This window comes from Melitaea cinxia, chromosome 12 (assembly GCF_905220565.1).
Source record: "Melitaea cinxia chromosome 12, ilMelCinx1.1, whole genome shotgun sequence".
Classification (NCBI taxonomy): Eukaryota; Metazoa; Arthropoda; class Insecta; order Lepidoptera; family Nymphalidae; genus Melitaea; species Melitaea cinxia.
In genome coordinates, this window is record NC_059405.1 from 16,528,816 (window position 1) to 16,548,358 (window position 19,543).

Sequence of the window (19,543 nt, forward strand, 5' to 3'; positions counted from 1 at the left end):
CCGCCAGAGGGTTATGTCAGACTCCTACTGACTAAAAACTACCACGTGTGAGCAGTCGTCCGCCTGGGTGGGGCGAGATGGGGTCGCACTAGCATTCACCACCTCGCCCCGGTAAGTATCTACTCTACTGAATCAGCCTGTAAGCGTCCCATTGTTGGGCAAGTCTTATTCATATTTGAGAACGATAGCAATCAAAGTCTTACTATAATTTGGTGACAAAAGCACTACAAATAAAAATCGTCCGAAAAGTCTATTTCTATGATAGTGTTAATTAGCACCAAAATATCGTTGACAGTGCTTGATAGTTTGGGGAAGAGAGGACCAGGGTGTTCAGTTCCTCGTCCGCCATCGCAAAGGGAGGATCCTCCGACCAGACGGGTGCTGTGTCTGGTGGTACCGCCCCGACGGTTGTTTGTCGGGTTCTTATATATATACTCAATTGGTCTGATAGCTTTGATATCGCGATGTAGGGTACGTCAGTTTTCTCTTGTTTGTATGTCGCGAGATAGATGTCACTACAACAGAAATAACTAATACAAGCCACGGCGGACCATTACAAAACGAGAACGTATTTTTTTTATACAACTAGGTGGTCAAACAAGCGTACGGCTCACTAGATCGCCCTAAGGCGCGAAAGCGCTTTCCTTTGTGCCGAGGCCGTAATCCGCCGGAGTAAAGGGCTATGGCCACTCAGGTCTTTCTCGACTCAGGTTGGCACTGTCCACCTATTCCTGGAGCGCCGAGAAGACGCTGTGTTGCGGGAGGGGGCGTTACTCATCATTCGGCGGGGCGGCTTATCAGCTCCGAGGGGGAAGGCGGTTAGTGTTCGAGGGCACCTTTCGGAATACTGACACCACGACTGGCCCGCAATGGAAAACGCTGGCGGGATTGTGGAAGTGCTATAGCGTCCCAGCGATTCCACCATAAGCGCTACGAAGGAACATCCCGCGAGTTTTGGCCCATGCGAGTCAGACATACCCACGGCCCGGGGGAGCCGTGGGTATCCAAAGGAATTTCATCTAGGACAACAGAAAAAAAGGGTACCGCGTAAACGTATTAGCAATTTACGATTAGTTCATACGATAATTTCTTGAAATAAAATACATTTTTGTAGAATATTTTTAATCATATTTATTATAGCTGTTCAGTCATCTTGAGAGCTTCAGCAGATCATGATCGACACTATTCACATGGAAAAACAGTTTTGTAGAGCAGAGAGAACTCTATCGACCTCTTCCCGGCAACCCTACTATTCCCGGCTACGTAATATTACCGGTGGTGGCTGGATGAGTATTGCGGAAAACCGGGATGGAAGGCCTATGTCCAGCAGTGGACTGCGATAGGCTGAAGTGATATTATGTAGCAATACTCACCATTTTCAAACACAAAGTCCCCTTTCACGACGAGATATTATTTTCCACTCCAGTATATTTATCATCATACTGGTTTAGGTATTCGTAGAACTTCTATCCCTTTTCCGAATACACAGATTGTAACTGAATCACTGAAACATATGAAAAAATGTTCATTCTGTATTTCCGATCTATTGCGATTTATATATACAGGTTACAGTATACAAAATTACATGATGTACTTTTTAAGGATTATTTTATACAGCCCCCCCCCCCCCCCCCCTTTGACACGCTAACTCACATCTTCAGTGGCCTCCTAACAAATAAAGCATCACAAAAGCTACTCTCCCCCATAAATGTTCTGTCTCACGTTTTTACCCATATTGACAATAACGTCCCAGTTATCCTTAGAGTCGAAGCCGAAATATAGTCTATAGTTATGCAAATTTTTTATTAAAATAAGTTTTGCACCTTCACAGTCAGTCGATCAAACGTGCAAGAGAAATAAATAATTAGTTTACTTACCCCGAAATATCTACAACATCTAGACCATGTATGTCAGACACATCGCTATAATACTGGGAGTAGAAATCGCATTTGACTTCATCTGCAACTGATATTCTAAACAAAGTCACTCTTTGGTCAATACTGGTTGATACCATCAAATCACCCATTATTTTAATACCAGTTATTTGAGAACAGTGGTATTTGTCACTTGACCAGGAGTTTGTGACCATCATTGGGCTTTTTTGGTCTTGTATTTCGATTAAATTTAGATGTATAGCATTGTCGTCTCCTCCTGTTGCTAGTAGGAATCTTTCATTGTCTATTATAGACACGTCTATGCTATTAATTCCTGATTTATTTGTGCGAATCGACAAAATTGATTCGTTAGATATTTTGTCTGGTTTCCCGAGATCCCAAAAAGCGATATCTCCTCTAGTTGTGCATGTTACCAGTAAACAATTATTTGCAATTTCGAAAATATGCGTTTTTAGTATACAAGTTTTGTGATATCTTATTTCTTGTAGTGGATTTAGTTTTCTTTTACCGATATCTAATTTAAAGATTCTTAAAGTAGCGTCGGAACAAGCTGTTATTATCGTAAAATTGTTATCTTTTTTAAGTATTTCCAAATCCATAATTCTAGTTTCTGGATCAAAGTCAATGGAACAATCTGTCCAGTTTTTGTCCCCTTTTCTTTCTTTGTCTGTACCTTTTATAAGGTAATCGACTAAATCTTCTGAATATATTTCATTACCTTTGTTCAGGTCAAATGTAATGACTTTGGCGCAAATTTGAGCTCTGCCACCAGCAGACAGTAAAAGAATTTTATTGATGTCTAAAGGTTGAATCTTTAGAGTTCGTATACTTGATAATTGTTTGAACATAACGTGATCTTTGAGTTTCGAGGTCAGATTTGAGCAAGCTATCCTTAGAGTCGTATCTTCTCCACCAGATATAAAGACGGTTGAAGCATTGTTGTCATCGCATTTGTAAGTTTTCAAGCAATTGATTTGTTTCGAATGAATTCCGTCTATAATGTTTTTGGAAACTATTTTGCTAAGTTGAAACTTTTCCGAATGTAGTGTATAATTTTTTAAATATAACACTTGTATAAATTCTTCAAAACTATTGTCTACTTTTTCTATATATCGCACTGCGTCCCAAGACCTGTGTCCACCTCCACAAGCAACTTCAAATATTTTTGACCTATTTCTCACATCGTAAACTACAAAGACTCTTTCATGAAAACCGCATAAATAATTTTCGTTTTTATCCAAAAACTTTTCAAGCCATTGAAACTCTAAATCTTTACAATTCATATATTTTATATCATTCGCATCATCACTAAAAGAAAAGTACTTTATTTTGCCGTCTCTCCCTGTAGTTATAAATTCGTTACTTTTAATTGTAATAGATGTAGCACCGTATCTATCGTAGACTTTATCAAATGTTCTAACTGGGTTTCTATTTCCATGGAAATATACGTATATATGACCAACACGATCACCCACTATTAATATATTTTTATCCAAGCTTAAAGCGCTTGCTGTTAACCATCTTTCTTTGCAAGGAGGAAGGCTAAATTCATCAACTTCCTCGATACCAATTTCTTTCGAAGCTAGAATTGTTATTCGACCATTTTCAGAACACACAACTAAATGTCTATTTCCAGCCCATTGCAAGGACAGAATTTTACCTAAATTTAATTTCGTGTCAATAATTTTTGTAATCACGGCATCACCTTTACAGTTTTCCACAAAAATATCTAACTTTCCATTCATATCAGCGACCGCTATTATTTGTTTGCAAGATGACAAACTTAACAATTTAAATGTAGATGTATGATTTAAATCATTAACATGACTAGTATTTGAAATTAAATCGTAATAAATAAGTTGATTTGATTCATTCATAATAAGTATACTTCGTCTTGCAGTAAATTTTACTTTCTTTGGTGTATTCATTTCAACTGGTATAATATCCTTGTGACCGTATTCTGTTACTAATGATAAGGGGTGTAAAACAACACCACAATCACCACCTCCCGTCACTAAATACCGATCATCAGCGTCTAACGACCAAATGCAAGCATTTTGATGTGACAGAACTTTTCTTAAAAGTTTTCCGTTGTGATTCCAGAAACATATTCCAGAATCTTCTCCTATTGATATAATTAAGTTATTGGTAACATGACTGCGCATAACTCTGGCCATGTGACCATATAAATTATGGGTACACGTTATCTTAGCTTTTATCCAGTAATCTTTTGAGTCAATTTCAAAATTTTCTTCGTTATCAATCTTCCAGATTCTGACTGATCTATCGTCAGATGTCGTGACTATTATTTCCTTGTCTGAGTTGTAAGTTATTGAGAATATGACACCCTAAAATTTTTTTATGATTATTATTATTTGTAAATACTATAAAATGTAAATATCAACCTTATACAACACCAACATTATAAATTTTAACTGAAAGCTATGATATTGAAAACACTAAAATACTATATTGATTTGCTTGTTACTGTATGTGTATAAATAGGAAACCATATAAATTTTCTAAGCTTTTAATAAGTGTACAAAATACATATGCAGTTTCAAGGTAAAAGGTGTCTGTCTGAAGGGCTTACTGCAACTGATCAGTTTGAATATCATTCTCATCATTCATCATCATCATTTCAGCCTATTGCAGTCCACTGCTGGACGTAAGCCTCCACAAGTTCGTGCCAAAAATGGCGTGAACTCATGTATGTTGCCCATAGTCACCACGCTGGGCAGGCGGGTTGGTGACCGCATAATATCATTTAAATTCGTATAATATCTAATTTACTATAATTTAATTAGAAAAGGGTGTGAATTAAATAAGTGATAGTGATGAGCTTATGAAGTATTTGAAGGTATTTTATTTGAAATCCCCTTGTTCACAGCCCTGTACCTTACAATAATGTTTCACAAGTCCCCTCTCCTTTCTTATCAACTGTATTATGTAATACTTAAACGCTCCCTGACTATTTTCTTAATGCAATTAGACCAAAGCTGCACTTCATATGACAGCGATATTATATTAGACAAAAAAATTATGAATAAGTGTAAATAATTTGTAGTTTCATTATACATTTATCTTTCCTCTAACCTTATGACCCTTCAAATGGTGTAGTGGCACATCATCACCGCACTGGTGTATAATAACCTCAGAGAACACAGTGCCGCTGAACACAATGATGTCATCTTTTAGTGGTAAAAGTAGACCGCTGTAGAGTATAGAGTTGTCTTTACTTATATACTTATTTGTTAACGTTTCATTTTCTGTGTTCCAGATCTGTAATCATTTTTATTGAACTTATTTAATAAAATCATAAATTATTAACATTAATATTTTAATATAACTATTAAAAATAGATTTTAGATCCAAATATATAGATCAAAATAAATAGAGACTTCTAGAGAAGTAGATACAAGATTATAAAGCCTATATTACTTCTTAACACTGTTACAATACAATATTGTAGCAGAACTATTAAGCCTACAAATATATAAACCTTGTAACTATAATGAAACAACTTTTCTGTATTTTACACAGTTACAGAAAAGGGGGGGCTGCAGTCGTCCAAAACCGAAAGAGTTGTTTCATTATAATGAGTGAAATTTGCGTAAACATAAGAAAACACTATGTAAGCCTTGTAACTGTTTAGAAATATATATTTATTTATAACAAGTTTAAGCAGAAAAGTGAGTGTCAAAAATTTGTTAAACTTTTGACAAATAAATGTTTAGATTTATTTTATTAACGAAATAATTTTTAAATCTTACTTGAACAACATTATGTGCCGTCAAAAGTGCAACTTTATTTTCAGACAAAAAAACCCCTGAATGTATCCAGTCATCACACACAACGGGAGCTAATAGCTGGCTTTCCGTTACTGTTTCTTCGCCATAGTTAAAGTCTAATTCTATAATTGAAAACTGTTTGCCTCCAAAAATAAGCAATTTCTTTTCGCAATTAGAAATTTTAATGCTATAGATCTTTTGTCCATTTAAAACATTAATTTTTTGTATAAATTTCCCAGTATCCCTATGGTATATCTCTAAAGAGCTGCCAATACCTAGTAACAATTAATAAAATGTGAATTTAAGACAAAATTAAATTTTTAAGGTCAAATATACGTGTAAACATAACCTCTTTTGCATACCCGCTAAGACATATTTATTGAAAAATTTAACAGCTGTAACATCTGTGCGTATTAGTAAAGACATTTTGAAAATTTTACTATTATGTAAACATTCCTATTACATAAAACTATAATATTTGTTCGTTTAAAAAAATGTTCCTGAGCAAATAATCAACAATGCTTACTTGACAAATTGTCATTTGTCAATGTCAATGACAAAACAATATCTTTGGCGAATAATGGGTGCGTTACACTAAGCGACTGCATCGATTGTAACGGCCTTTCTATTGTTCGGAACTTCAGAACGCGAAAAAAAATATGAAAACAAAAGTTGTTTACCAGTGTTTATTAGTCTGACTTTGAATTTTTTTTCTGAAGTCTCTATTGTGGGGCCCTTCTTTTGTGGACGCTCCAGGGCTGTATCCCCGGTTTGCGATCGCTCTACGTCATAGATGACGTCACTGTTCGTGACCATATCGCGCACCTCATCCACAAAATGTAGGTGGGTCAGAGGTTGGTTTTCATCAAAACGTGGCGGGAATTTGAAAAAAAAACTCAATGTCAAATTGTGAATGTTATCTCTCATTCGATTCAGCAACATCGCATTGCAACGTAACGATAAATTCCCGGGAATCTTAAATTAAGTTTTACAGACTGATATGCAGAAATACGTCTTAAAATATTCAAAATTTTTTTCTTTAACCGCGATATTTAAACTTTTTAAACCATCTTTTTTAAAGTTACATCATACATTTTTTGCGTTCGGATTTTTTGACGTCGTTTCCCAATTAAATTGACGTCTATAAAAAAATGATAAACAGACAAAAATTGTATTTATTATAGTACAAATTGAATTACAGTCATTACAATTTACAAATTAACTATAACATTTATATTTTATTCTTTTTGATACTGATCCATAGGGTAGTGTTCTTGGTATTTTTCTAAATGTTTCTCCATTTCTTGCATTTGTTTCCTGAAAGCAAACAATGAAATTTTATTTGCTATATCAATTTCGTACTATAAAGTCGGTTATGATGAGGTCGCCACATTAAATAATACCAATAATTTTTTCTATATATACAGGGTAACTGGTGAATTACTATCAATATTTGAGGACGTGTTAATTGACGATCATATATGACGAAAAAAAATTACATATAAAATAAATATTCATAAACTTCTAAGTAAAGTTAACCAACAGTTATCTCGTTAATTACGCGTCGTCTGGACGCCCTAGTTGCGCAGTCGTCACAAAGCAGGTGTGTAGGTATAGGTACATTTAGTTATCGCGCGGTCGTTTACCTACGTCCAAACACCGCCAAGTGTTAACAGGGTAGCAGGTTACTTTTGATAAACCATCATGATCCTATCCCCCTTCATACTTTAATTTTGGCTTAGGACAGGCAAAAATACGAACATAAGAATAGGCCGACCCCCTTCCCCTTGATATATATATATATATATAATATAGAAAAGCATGTCTTTTAAGAAAACAGAGATAAAAATCTCTTCTTAATAACTTAACAAATGTAATACAGTTAAATTATTAAATTTGTTAATTAATAACTATATAACGTTATGTTTAGTTTATTTTAAAAATAGGTTACATAAATTTTTATAACATTAATATGTATATTAAAAACTTTTATTTTATTAATACTGTATACACAACTGGTAAAACAGTAATGGAATTTTATACAACTAGGTCAGCAAACAAGCATACGGTTCACCTGATCCTGATGTAACCTACAGCCGTAGTCTATAGACGCCTGCAACACCAGAAGCAGACGTTGCCGACCCTAATCTCCCCAGCAGCAGATCTGGTCACCTTACTCATCACAGGAACACAACTCTGCTTGAGACCAGTGTTGTTTTGCTGTGATCGAGGTACTTCCCCAGTTGGGTTGCGACGGATTTTGAGCACAACCTCAGTGAAATATCAGTGTTTACATAACACTTACTGAATATGTGGGGGCATGTCGTAGTACACGTCTTCGAGCATCTCTTTCCAATGTGGTTTCCTTTTCTTCTCAGCCTCCTGCATGGTCCTCACAACGAGATCGCGAGCTTCCTTCGAGTAAGTCTTTTCAGCCTCCGCATCCCAAAGACCTAGTTACAAAAGTTATATTTAAAAACACATTTTTACTCGCCTTTATATTTGTTACCATCTCATAAAGACCTATATGTTAGATGATATTCTGAAACATGTATAGTGAAGTTACGTGGCTATTACGGTCCATCTAAGTCTTCGTCTATAAGATAATTAAAAAATGTAATAGTAATAAAAAAATCTTATTTATAAATACTTAAAATAAAAATGGTATAGATAAATTAATATTATTAATATCTAAGATTTTATTTTTGTGTTACCCACATTAGGAATTCTAAACATTTTTGAATATCATATCAAAAAATTTTTTATTAATATATTTAATTATTTTTGATATGATATTCAAAAATGTTTAGAATTCCTAATGTGGGTAACACAAAAATAAAATCTTAGATATTAAAAATAGCACGGTGTCGTCTCCTGTCAAAGATTTTCATTGTAATATGAAACTTTGAATAGTTACGGGTTTCTGTAAAGAGCTCACTATAGACGGCGCCACGGTTCGCTTAAACCGAAATTAAAAATTATCATATCGAAAGTTTCGCTCGAGCGGGTGCATCGTTCCATAGCTTAATTGGCTAGAGCGCCGACACGGTACGTCGGAGACGCGGGTTCGAACCCCGCTGGAGCGGTCAATTTTTGATATGATATTCAAAAATGTTTAATATTATTAAATTAATATATATATTTATATTTTTAAATAGCTTTGTTCTAAAACAATCTGTATTCTTAATTTTATATTTCAATCGCTAATATTATCCCAGAAGTAGACTTATATTTGGTTGCTTTTAGGTAAATTAGAGTCTAACTCATTTATTTTACAAATCTAAATGTTTTTTATTTCTCTCATAGTTAATAAAATATATTTATTTTGATTATTTAATATTCAAGATGTTCCTTGGCAAATTTTTATTTATACGTAATTCTCATTAATTTTGTTGTGTATCAATGTATATTATCATCGAATAAAATGTTTTATTATATTTATTATTTATTATTACGTAACTATAAAGACGTAAACTCGTACATGGTAAAAAACAGATATATTTTATTATTTACACTGCATTATTTTTTTAATTTACTTCATGGCACATTAAATCATTTTTTGGCACTGGCATTTAAAAATAATATGGCAAGAAAAAAAAAAACTAAAATTTATATAGGTATTTCAAATTACCTTTGCTTTCGAGGTACAATCTCAACTTCTGTATGGGGTTCTCATCCTGAGTCCACTTCTGAATTTCCTCGAGCGGTCTGTACGCGGTACTGTCGTCGGATGTGGAATGGTGGCCCACTCTGTAAATATTATTAAGTTAAAATAGCTTTATTAAATTCCTAATTATATCATCACGTCATCATCATCACATCAGCCTTTCGCAGTCCACTACTGGACATAGGCCTCCACAAATTCACGTCAAAAATGGCGTAAACTCATGTGTTTTGGCCATAGTCACCACGCTGGGCAGGCGGGTTGGTGACCGCGGGGCTGGCTTTGTCGCACCGAAGACGCTGCTGCCCGTCTTCGGCCTGTGCATTTCAAAGCCAGCAGTTGGATGGTTATCCCGCCATCGGTTGGCTTTTTAAGTTCCAAGATGGTAGTGGAACTGTGTTATCCCTTAGTCGCCTCTTACGACACCCATGGGAAGACAGGGTTATATTCTTTAACGCCGTAACCAAACAACACAAAGCTTACACAGCATACGGCTTAATTATATGAAGAAAGTTTACATTTATTTGGCTGTATTATTAAAACATTTGCAAGAATATTGTTTTTTAGACATATATATATATATACCATATGCATTTAAACTTGTCGAAAAGAGAAGATATTTTAATAAGTTAAATATGTTATATTTTTTCTTATTTTACGTACTTAATTACATAATAGTAATATTAATAAGTCTTTAAATCTGTGTTATGAAGGTTTTACTATCGATCGAGCCGTCCCCCCAAACGAGAGTCTTTGACTAATCACTGAGAAGACTAGACCACAATGTAAGTATTACATAATTTAGGAATGATGTTTTTTATTTATTTATTTTATCATAAAATATTAATTTATATAGTATCGCTTGTACGAGTATGTGATCTAATATATAAAATTCTCGAGTCGCGGTGTTTGTAGTTTAACTCCTCCGAAACGGCTTGACCGATTCTCATGAAATTTTGTGTGCATATTGGGTAGGTCTGAGAATTGAACAACATCTATTTTTCATCCCCCTATGTGTTAAGTCTGGCCCAAAAATTTTTTTTTATATATTTTGATAATTTATTTTATTATGATTTAGCATCAAAAAATACATACAACCCTAAATTTTCATAATATATATGGCAAAAAAACATTTGCTGGGTCAGCTAGTATAAATATATAATGTGATATTTTGTTACTTATCATCATTACAGCCTATACACTCCACTGTTGGACATAGGCCTCCACATGTTTACGCCAAAAATAACGTGAACTCATGTGCTTTGCCCATAGCCACCACGCTGGGCAGGCGGGTTGGTGACCGCAGTACTGGCTTTGTCGCACCGAAGACGCTGCTGCCCGTCTTCTGCCTGTGTATTTCAAAGCCAGCAGTTGGATGGTTATACCGCCACCGGTCGGCTTTTTAAATTCCAAGGTGGTAGCGGAACTGTGTCACCCCTTAGTCGCCTCTTACGACACCCACGGGAAGAGAGGGGGTGGCTATATTCTTTAGTAGTACCGTAGCCACACAGTACTTTGTTACTTATAACTCCAATGAATTACAAGGGAACTATTTTTTCATTTTAAAAAAGTTAGCTGTATCTTGTGGCTTTATCTACGTTACCCTTCAGTGAGGAACTTCACCAACGTAAATAGGAAGGAGACCATCACCCAGTCACCTGTAGGACATGGCCTCGACCAGCACAGGCCTGTTGCCCAAGGCCAGCTCCCGCGCCCGCACTACCACGTTGTACACAGCGAGCGCGTCCGTGCCGTCCACGCGCACGGTCCGCAGTCCAAGCGCCGGACCGCGCGCCGCTATACCGTCGCCGCGGTACTGTTCCCGAGTGGGGGTGGATATCGCGTACCCGTTGTTTCTACTGCACATTAGGGGTGGCCCATTAATCACGTGATGTTTTTAGCAACATTTAAACCCCCCCCCCTTCTCCCCGGTCTTCCTGCCCTTATCCCACTTATGTAGGGTCGGCACAACATGTTTTCCTCTACGATTTTATTTTTGTTTTACCCCCACATTAGGAATTCTAAACATTTTTGAATATCATATCAAAAATTGACCGCTCCAGCGGGATTCGAACCCGCGTCTCCGAGTGATCGTGTCGGCGCTCTAGCCAATTAAGCTATGGAACGATATACCCGCTGGATCGAAATTTTTGATATGATGATTTTTATATTCGGTTTAAGCGAACCGTGGCGCCGTCTATAGTATATCGTTCCGTAGCTTAATTGGCTAGAGCCCCGACACGGTCAGTCGGAGACGCGGGTTGGAATCCCGCTGGAGCGGTCAATTTTTGATATGATATTCAGAAATGTTTTCCTCTTCCATTCCTCTCTATTATTCGTCACTTCAGCGCTTACTCCTTTCTTTCTCATACTATACTCACACAATCCATCCATCGCTTTTTCGGTCTGCCGATCGCTCTTCGTCCTTCGACATTCATCCCTAACATTCTTTTACCAATATAGCATACCTCCCTCTTCCCGGTAATATGTGCTATAACCCAAAATCACGTGTTTTGTGCAAAGTATTTTTTTTTTTAAATTTCAGAATATCATCCTTAAATACCGGTATCATCCTTAAATCTTATAAATTTTGAGAAATTAACCATCATTATAAAAATTTCCAGACAACCCTAATGTATTAAGGTTACAGGATGTTTGTTGGTAGTTTTTCTAGTTTAAAAATCACTTTTTTTAACGAAAAACAAATACACTTGATATTTTATTACAACCCTGTTCATGTGATAGTTTGGGATTTTTTGGGTAATATTCTATACTGCAGTGTGTGAAAAACTTGATACCCTACTACCTACTTTGAATTTTTTTTTCAACAGATCAGACTAAAATCGCTAAATAAAAAAATATATTTTGCCATAAGGTAAGCTTATACACACTTAAATAAATAAATAATTTTTACGATAGTGAAATTTTTACAATGCGCGCGCACACCGTCACGAAAAAATCGACACCCTGAAGTTAGCTAGTCAACGAAGAAGTTAGCGACGTGAGGTTAGCTAGCCAATGAAGTATAACTTCTTACGTGCGTACATAATTACACACACACACACACAGACTTTTATTTATATATTTATTTTATTTAAATCCTAGTAGAAAAAAGGGTGTCTCACCAAAACAGGATAACAGGACATTCGAGAGTAGCAGCGAAATTTAAGGCCGCGAAGGCGTCTCCCTCAGACGCGGCTCCTTCCCCGAAGTAGCAGATGACACAGCGATCGTTATTGGGTGTTCGTTTGAACGCGTACGCCGCGCCCACTGCTTGAGGCATTTGGGTTGCTGGAGTGGGCAACTTTCGTATTATATGTTTATTTTTAATCATTGATTTACATAACAATTTCAAAAGGCTGAATAATTGAATTTACAAAAGAAAATTTGAATAATAATTGTGCTATTGTTTGGTGATAAAACAAATTCTGAAACTTTCGCCATTAAATGCATAAAATGTACTCAATACTGAGTTGACTAATGGTTGACTAGTCATTAGAAGAACTTTTTTTTTCGTTTTTTAAGAGTATACAAAAAATTGTGTAGACACGTATACTTGGTAATTTTTGAGGGTATAACCGATAGTTCCTTACAATTATGATTCAAATATAAGTTTTCGTTTCACATACACTCGACTTCTGATAACTTGACACCTTAATTTGATTCTGCATATAATTTAATTCTTTATCAATTGCAGTAAATTATTAAAATTTTAAATATTTTTCTATGAGTTATCAAGCATCAACCTACCCAATGGACTGGATATAGTGACAAGGTTCCTCTGCTTGCTCCCATAGTGCACCGGCATGTGCCTCCCCTTCCCAGGGTCCTCGTGGTTCCCATAGCACTGGTTGACCATCTCCGTGACCGTCATACCCCGGTAGAGGAATACTCCCGCCTCTCTGTATTGCGCGAATACCATATCTTTTGACGACAGAGCGGCCGCGCTTCCCACGTGGATACCTTCTTCCCCGTAATTCGTCATATAGAACGATATTCTTCCTTGTCTGATATGATACATTGGTTTTATTATTTTACACTTATAGCACAATAGCTCTTTAGAGAAATGAGACAGACATTTAGCTGACATTTAATGGTATTTTTAATATTTTAATGTTTTTTAATAACCGCTCTGGTGTAGTGCGAGTAGTTGCTTACAACACCGACGGTTTGCGGGTTCGAATCCCGCTCGGGATGGATATTTGTATTTGTATAAATATTCCCTTCCGGTTTGGATTTCTATCCTTGTGGGTCACTCCACCGTGTTTCGGAGAGCACGTTAAGCCGTCGGTCCCGGTTTATATCATAAATGTAGCGGTCTTTCCTCATATAAGGAACATATCCGCCTACCCGCAGTGGAGCAGCGTGGTGCATTAAGCTCCAATCCTTCTCCTACGTGGAGAAAAAGGCCTATGCCCAGTAATGGGATGATACAGGTTGAATGCATGCAATGTTTTTAAAAAAAGTTCAGCTCATAAAGGATATTACGACCCTTAACGGGTTAAAAATTTTGACATAATGCTTTGAAAAAAGATACTTAATTACGTATTTAATGTATACTTCTTACCTTTGGGATTCATACAATATTTTATCCATTTGATTCAATTGAATCATGGTTTTGTACATATTAAGAAGGGTCTCCTTATCCAGATTAGGCTCCTCTTTGCTATCGATAACTTGGCCATTGTTATCGAGTACTCGATAAATAGGAATGGGATCGTAACTATTCTCGTCTAGGATTTTGATTTCTGTCACATAGGGAGCCCTTGCGCCGGGAAATTCAGCGTGGAGTCCGCCATTTTGAACTATTTCGGGTCTAGAGTGTGTTGATAACAACTGGAAGTGATAAAAACCGGGATAACTAATAACAATTAAAATAAATCTAATTATTTTTTGAAGTAAAACTTTTTTACGCACGCTTGACTTGGAGAATAAGCTGGTGAATGCGTGACGAGAGCGTTACGATAAGTGGGGGGCGAGGCGAACGGAAGTTGAGAGGGAGATATAAGTTAATGAAGTTAGAAAAAAGAAAGAGTTACGTTTCGTAAGTTTTACTTCAGTCGTGTGGTTTAAAGAACACTCGTTTTTTATTTTATTTTTCTTTCTTTATCGTTTTCTCAGTACGTAAGCTACATGTTTATTTTTTGTGGATAAATATTATCTAAATTAGTTTTACGTTTTAAATGTACCTATGTCGCATAGTGTAATACCTGTTTCAATTATTTATTTCTCTTATATTTAAGAAAATGCTTTAATTTGCACCTACGGTGTATTTGTTTTAAGTGTGTGAATAAGTTGATATTTTTGTTCTCGACCGAGTCTTAAAATATAACTATACCTACACGTCATTATTATCATCATCACTTTGAGCTTGTTTCACCAGTTGATGTGCATTATAACGCTATTCGATGGATGACAATTTCCGACGATAGAAAGTTTTTTTTTTTTGTTATTCCTTTTTACCATCGAATTTCACTATTTTTATAAGGTCTTTCTATCGCATATATTAATCTTAAAGTAGCAGTTTACTAATTGAGGAGAAACAGGTACTACTGGCCTATTCTACCTCCCGCTAACAAAGTATATTTGTATCGTCTTCCGTCAAATCGGTTATTCACAACTGGTGAAATTGAAATTGAAAAAATAATAAGTTAGGGCGTAAATATACATTTCAGGAAATGCTGACCCAATTTGAATTGAAAAAAAAAGTTACTAAGGTAGTCCGTAGTATCTCCGTAGGCTATTAAACATCTCACTGTGATCACGTAGAGAATAAATTTGCATAAATTTTTCGAGTACCAAATTTTAAAGCGTCTGATAAACAGGCTTCTCTTAAAATGACATTGGTCTAGCGATAGTCATCGTAATATTGAAATGAAGTTACAACACTTTAATTTATTCGTCTGTGTAATCGCATCGCGGCAGAAAAAAAAAACACAATTTGACAAGTCACAGAAATCTAACTAAACATATTTGAAAATATTTATTTCGGAAAAATAATGTTATTTTGAAATCTACACGCGTAAATGACAGTAATAACACAAAAATAAAAAGTAATACTCACTCTAAAAACTTGATTTATTCGACTCAAACGCAAGAAACCGACTCCACTTCTGAGCGCCATCGTGCTACTGAAATATAATTATTATACGTTCATTATTGTATTATCGTTTATTTACACAGTAACATTCAAGTAACATTAGCAAGTAAGATAACGGACGCGACCTTTTTTCGTTACGTATGTAGCTTGTATATCGTTAGTATGACGTACTAAACAATAGGTCCCTGTTTATTATTTACAAAATAAAGTAATCTTTCATTTTTTGTAATAGAATTTAACCTAAAACGAAAATGCATGTTAAAAAAGTAAAAAAAAAAAAAAAAAAAAACTATAATTAGCATTTAGGAATAATTTAAAAGTAGTAATTATTTATATAATTGTGTGTCTTTACTCTTAAAATAAATGAGTTTGATAAGATAAGGTTCTTCGTTGTTTTTGATTATTTTTATAATGACCGCCTTGTCTCTCTTCTATTAGGTTTTAAACTAAAGTTATTGGTATTTTAACAAGTTATTAAATGTGAATTAAAAGCAGAGTTCAGTGAATATTGTATCAAAGTGTCAATACAAACATTCTGCAAGAATAACACTCCCGATTTTAGTGATAAATGTACATATATGTATCGTTTGTACGTTATGTTTATTTAAGTACAAATGTTTGATATCAGCTCTCAATTATTTAAAACAGAATTATGTAATACTAGATGCAATTCGCGACTTCATCTGCGTAATTTCTGATCTCGTGAGAACTTCGGGATAAGAAGTAGCTTATGTGATACTCTGGATCTGGATGTTTATTGCGTTAAAAAAAGAATAACTATTCCAAAATAAGTCTTTATGCAACCTCAAATGTTAAATCCAATTAAATTATTACACTGCGTTACAACATCCATCGACATTTTCCACAAATTAAGCACAATAATAACGACAACAAATATTCATTTATACTCATAAAGTTGTTAATTTTATAACTCGTAAAGCGTTTGAATGAATAGTACAACTTGAATGTGTCCAACTGTCCACCTCAATTGCCTCATAGAAAATAAATGCCCTCCCCCAGTTTCTTGTTCTACCCCCGCCCCCCTAATGCTTCATTGTCTCATTGACCTCTGCACGTTGTGTCGTGAATGTATGGACCATGGGTATGGCACACAAGCTACGTTCGTTGTTTTTAACTAACTTCCAAAGAAGGAGAATGTTCTCAATTCAATAGTTTTTTTAATGTATGTTACCGCAGTAGCTACTTTTTACTGGGTGGAATGAAATGAAATGAAAACATTTATTTCGTCATAAGGTGATATACACACTTAACGAAAGTCAAAAATGTCATTTACAAAAATAATAATACAAATAAATTAAAAAAAAAAACTCGACAATAATAAAATAAAGTTAAGATAGCAAAAAAATCAAACAATAAAATATTTTTTTTATATCTTAACATTGGGTACATTACAAACTTAGGGAATATACCCAGTGTTATGTGCAACCTTAACTTAGTCAAAATAATCAAAATATTAAGTTAATTTAAATTTCTAATGTCTCGGTAGAAACTCGTTGGACCGATTTCGATGATTTTTTTAATCGAAAGGTGTTGCGTGTCACGTATTCCCATTAAAATTTAATTGAGATCTGACAAGTACTTTTAGGGATACATCGATTACATCTAATAATGCGTATTTACTTGAATATTTTTAGTCGACTAAACTTGTATGTAAATTCTTACTTCAATCGATTCTAATGACTATCATGTGGTCTGATTTAAATTTGATCGAGATTTAATAACCGCTTTTTGATTAATATTTGATAACGCGTATTTACTTGACTACTAATTTTTTCGTGTCCCTACGTTGTTACTTGTCGATGTGATTGAAATCAGTCATTTTAGTTTGCATGCAAACATAATTATATCATTAAACTATAATAACAAATATATAATAATATTATTTAAGTTAATTAATAAGTTAGGAAGTAGTTTATGTATTATATATAGTATTTTCAATCTACGAACGAATCTCCACTTAATTTTTAACCGACTTCAAAAAAGGAGAAGGTTACTCAATTCGACCGTATCTACAATGTATCTATATGTGTAAAAATTTCGTGTTACGATGTATGTTCCAGATAAAGTTCGAAACTACTCAACCAATTTTATAAAATTTTGTATGCATCTGTAATTTGGTCCAACTTGGGAGATAGGGTAGTTTTTATTTCAATTCGACCCGGTAGGTAGCGCTACTATCGGTATGTAAGCAATCGAATGTGGTAGCTAGATGTCCATGATGGTAGTGGAACTATGTTATCCCTTAGTCGCCTCTTACGATAGCCACGGGAAGGGGGGGGGGGGGGTAGTTATTCTTTACTGCCGTAGCCACACAACTTAAGTAACAAATAATAATGAATCAAAAACTTTTTACGGTCGGATACTGTCATCTATCAAATAGCGTTATCCACAACTGTTGAAACAAGTCCTAAGAGCTATTTTAACAGTTAAATAAAAAAAAAAAAAATCAGTATGAGTAAAAACTTATCCTTAGGGCTTGTGTGACTAATTATCGTATCACATCAAGTCATCTATACATGTTAGTAGACAACAATGCTCGGTACGACTTTCCGAGAGGGAAACGGAAATTACTACTTGCTTTTATGTCAAATAATGTTTATTAATATGTCGGTTGATTCTATTCTTATTGTGTCAATTCCTGTTGCTTACAAATTATAATAAAATGTTAGTTCATTATTTATCCATTATTATTTACATATTAGATACATAACAATACATTGACACAGATAAATAAAATTTGAGTATCTGTTTGTAATATTAAAATAAGCGGTTTTTATTAAATAAATTTCTGGATATATACGGTACATATACATAAATAACATTTTTTACAATTTTTGTTTGTCTGTCTGTCAGTCTGTTTGTTCCACCTAATCTCTGAAACGGCTGGATCGATTTTGACGGGACTTTAACTGGCAGATAGCTGATGTAATAAGGAGTAACTTAGGCTACTTTTATTGTAGAAATTTATTTATTTTAGAACTTTACGAACTGAACATTAACTTTTTTGTTAAATTCGACGTGGACGATGTCACTGGGACAGCTAGTCTTATATATAAAAATGAATCGCAAAATGTGTTGCTAAGTGCAAAACTCGAGAACGGTTGGACCAATTTCGCTAATTCTTTTTTTAAAATGTTCCTTGAAGTACGAGGATGGTTCTTACGGAGAGAAAAATTCAAAAAAAAAAAAATTAAAATTTCCTGAAAAAGTCTAAAAACAACACTTTTCTATACTAAGATTCTACAAAAGATTTGTGATAATACTTAAAAGTCAATTTGAACTTTAATACCATACGATAAAGTTTGTGTTAGGCGATACGAAGTTCGCCGGGTCAGCTAGTTAACTAATAAACTCCAACTTTCTATAACACATGGACCTCGTTATATTCCACTATCGTTCCACTTAAGCCGCGTGGTCGTTGCGAGCGATTGCTCGACGTCATAGATGACGTCATGTACGCGACCACATCGCACTTCACCAACAAAATAAAAATAGGTCAGAGGTTGCCTTACATTAAAACGTGGCGAGAATTTGAAAAAAAATTCAATTAACCAAAAATGAAACGACTGCGATTCCCAGAATCCACATAGTTTTTACTCCAATTCATGAGAAATATTTACTCACACATAAAATATTACTCACTTTACCCCCACAGCTGCATGATTCACCTGATTTCACCATGCCGCTATATTGCGATTACACAGCCGATACCTGACAGCGTTTAAATATGCAATCTTAATATATATAAATCTCGTGTCACAATGTTTGTCCTCAATGGACTCCTAAACTACTTAACCGATTTTAGTCAAATTTGTACACCGTGTGCAGTTTGATCCAACTTAAAAGATAGGCTATATTTTATTTTGATATATTATGTTATTATTATATTTCAGAAAAAAATAAGGTGATACGAAGTTCGCCAGGTCAGCTAGTCCACTTATAAAATTCGACTACAGCGCCCGCGGCGTTATTTACGTCAGTGGAGCGGAAATTTTAGCGGTCGTGGTTGATGCCGTTGCGGGCCTTTAGTCGAACGTACCCAACTGCTGTCCTGTTTTTGACACATGTCAGT

The 19,543-nt window shown here is 35.0% G+C and overlaps 2 protein-coding genes across 2 annotated transcripts; both read right to left on the reverse strand.

Moving 5' to 3' along the window:
• Window positions 1-1,105: 1,105 nt before the first annotated feature.
• LOC123658296 (WD repeat-containing protein 6) lies at window positions 1,106-6,502 on the reverse strand. Its single transcript, XM_045593733.1, has 6 exons — window positions 6,386-6,502; window positions 6,049-6,142; window positions 5,669-5,961; window positions 4,992-5,177; window positions 1,878-4,243; window positions 1,106-1,504 (listed from the first exon to the last, which is right to left on the reverse strand). Exons 1-6 carry the CDS (start codon window positions 6,500-6,502, stop codon window positions 1,438-1,440), a joined length of 3,123 nt encoding a protein of 1,040 aa, XP_045449689.1. The 3' UTR covers window positions 1,106-1,437.
• Window positions 6,503-6,843: 341 nt separating this feature from the next.
• Window positions 6,844-15,477, reverse strand: LOC123658318 (2-oxoisovalerate dehydrogenase subunit alpha, mitochondrial). Its single transcript, XM_045593755.1, has 8 exons — window positions 15,415-15,477; window positions 13,918-14,186; window positions 13,101-13,357; window positions 12,476-12,641; window positions 11,009-11,209; window positions 9,318-9,436; window positions 7,992-8,139; window positions 6,844-7,003 (listed from the first exon to the last, which is right to left on the reverse strand). Exons 1-8 carry the CDS (start codon window positions 15,472-15,474, stop codon window positions 6,925-6,927), a joined length of 1,299 nt encoding a protein of 432 aa, XP_045449711.1. The 5' UTR covers window positions 15,475-15,477; the 3' UTR covers window positions 6,844-6,924.
• Window positions 15,478-19,543: the final 4,066 nt, after the last annotated feature.

Bases quoted from the DNA above. Each gene is read 5' to 3' on its own strand.
- LOC123658296 (XM_045593733.1), bottom strand. From the start codon at position 6,502: ATGGTCACGAACAGTGACGTCATCTATGACGTAGAGCGATCGCAAACC. The intron at 6,143-6,385 runs GTCAGACTAATA...TTTATGTAATAG, and splicing joins CTTCAGAAAAAAAATTCAAA to GAATGTTTACATAATAGTAA. The intron at 4,244-4,991 runs GTTAGAGGAAAG...AAAAAATTTTAG, and splicing joins ACCATTTGAAGGGTCATAAG to GGTGTCATATTCTCAATAAC.
- LOC123658318 (XM_045593755.1), bottom strand. From the start codon at position 15,474: ATGGCGCTCAGAAGTGGAGTCGGTTTCTTGCGTTTGAGTCGAATAAAT. The intron at 14,187-15,414 runs GTGAGTATTACT...TATCACTTCCAG, and splicing joins GAATAAATCAAGTTTTTAGA to TTGTTATCAACACACTCTAG. The intron at 11,210-12,475 runs GTGAGACACCCT...CCTAATGTGCAG, and splicing joins TGTCCTGTTATCCTGTTTTG to TAGAAACAACGGGTACGCGA.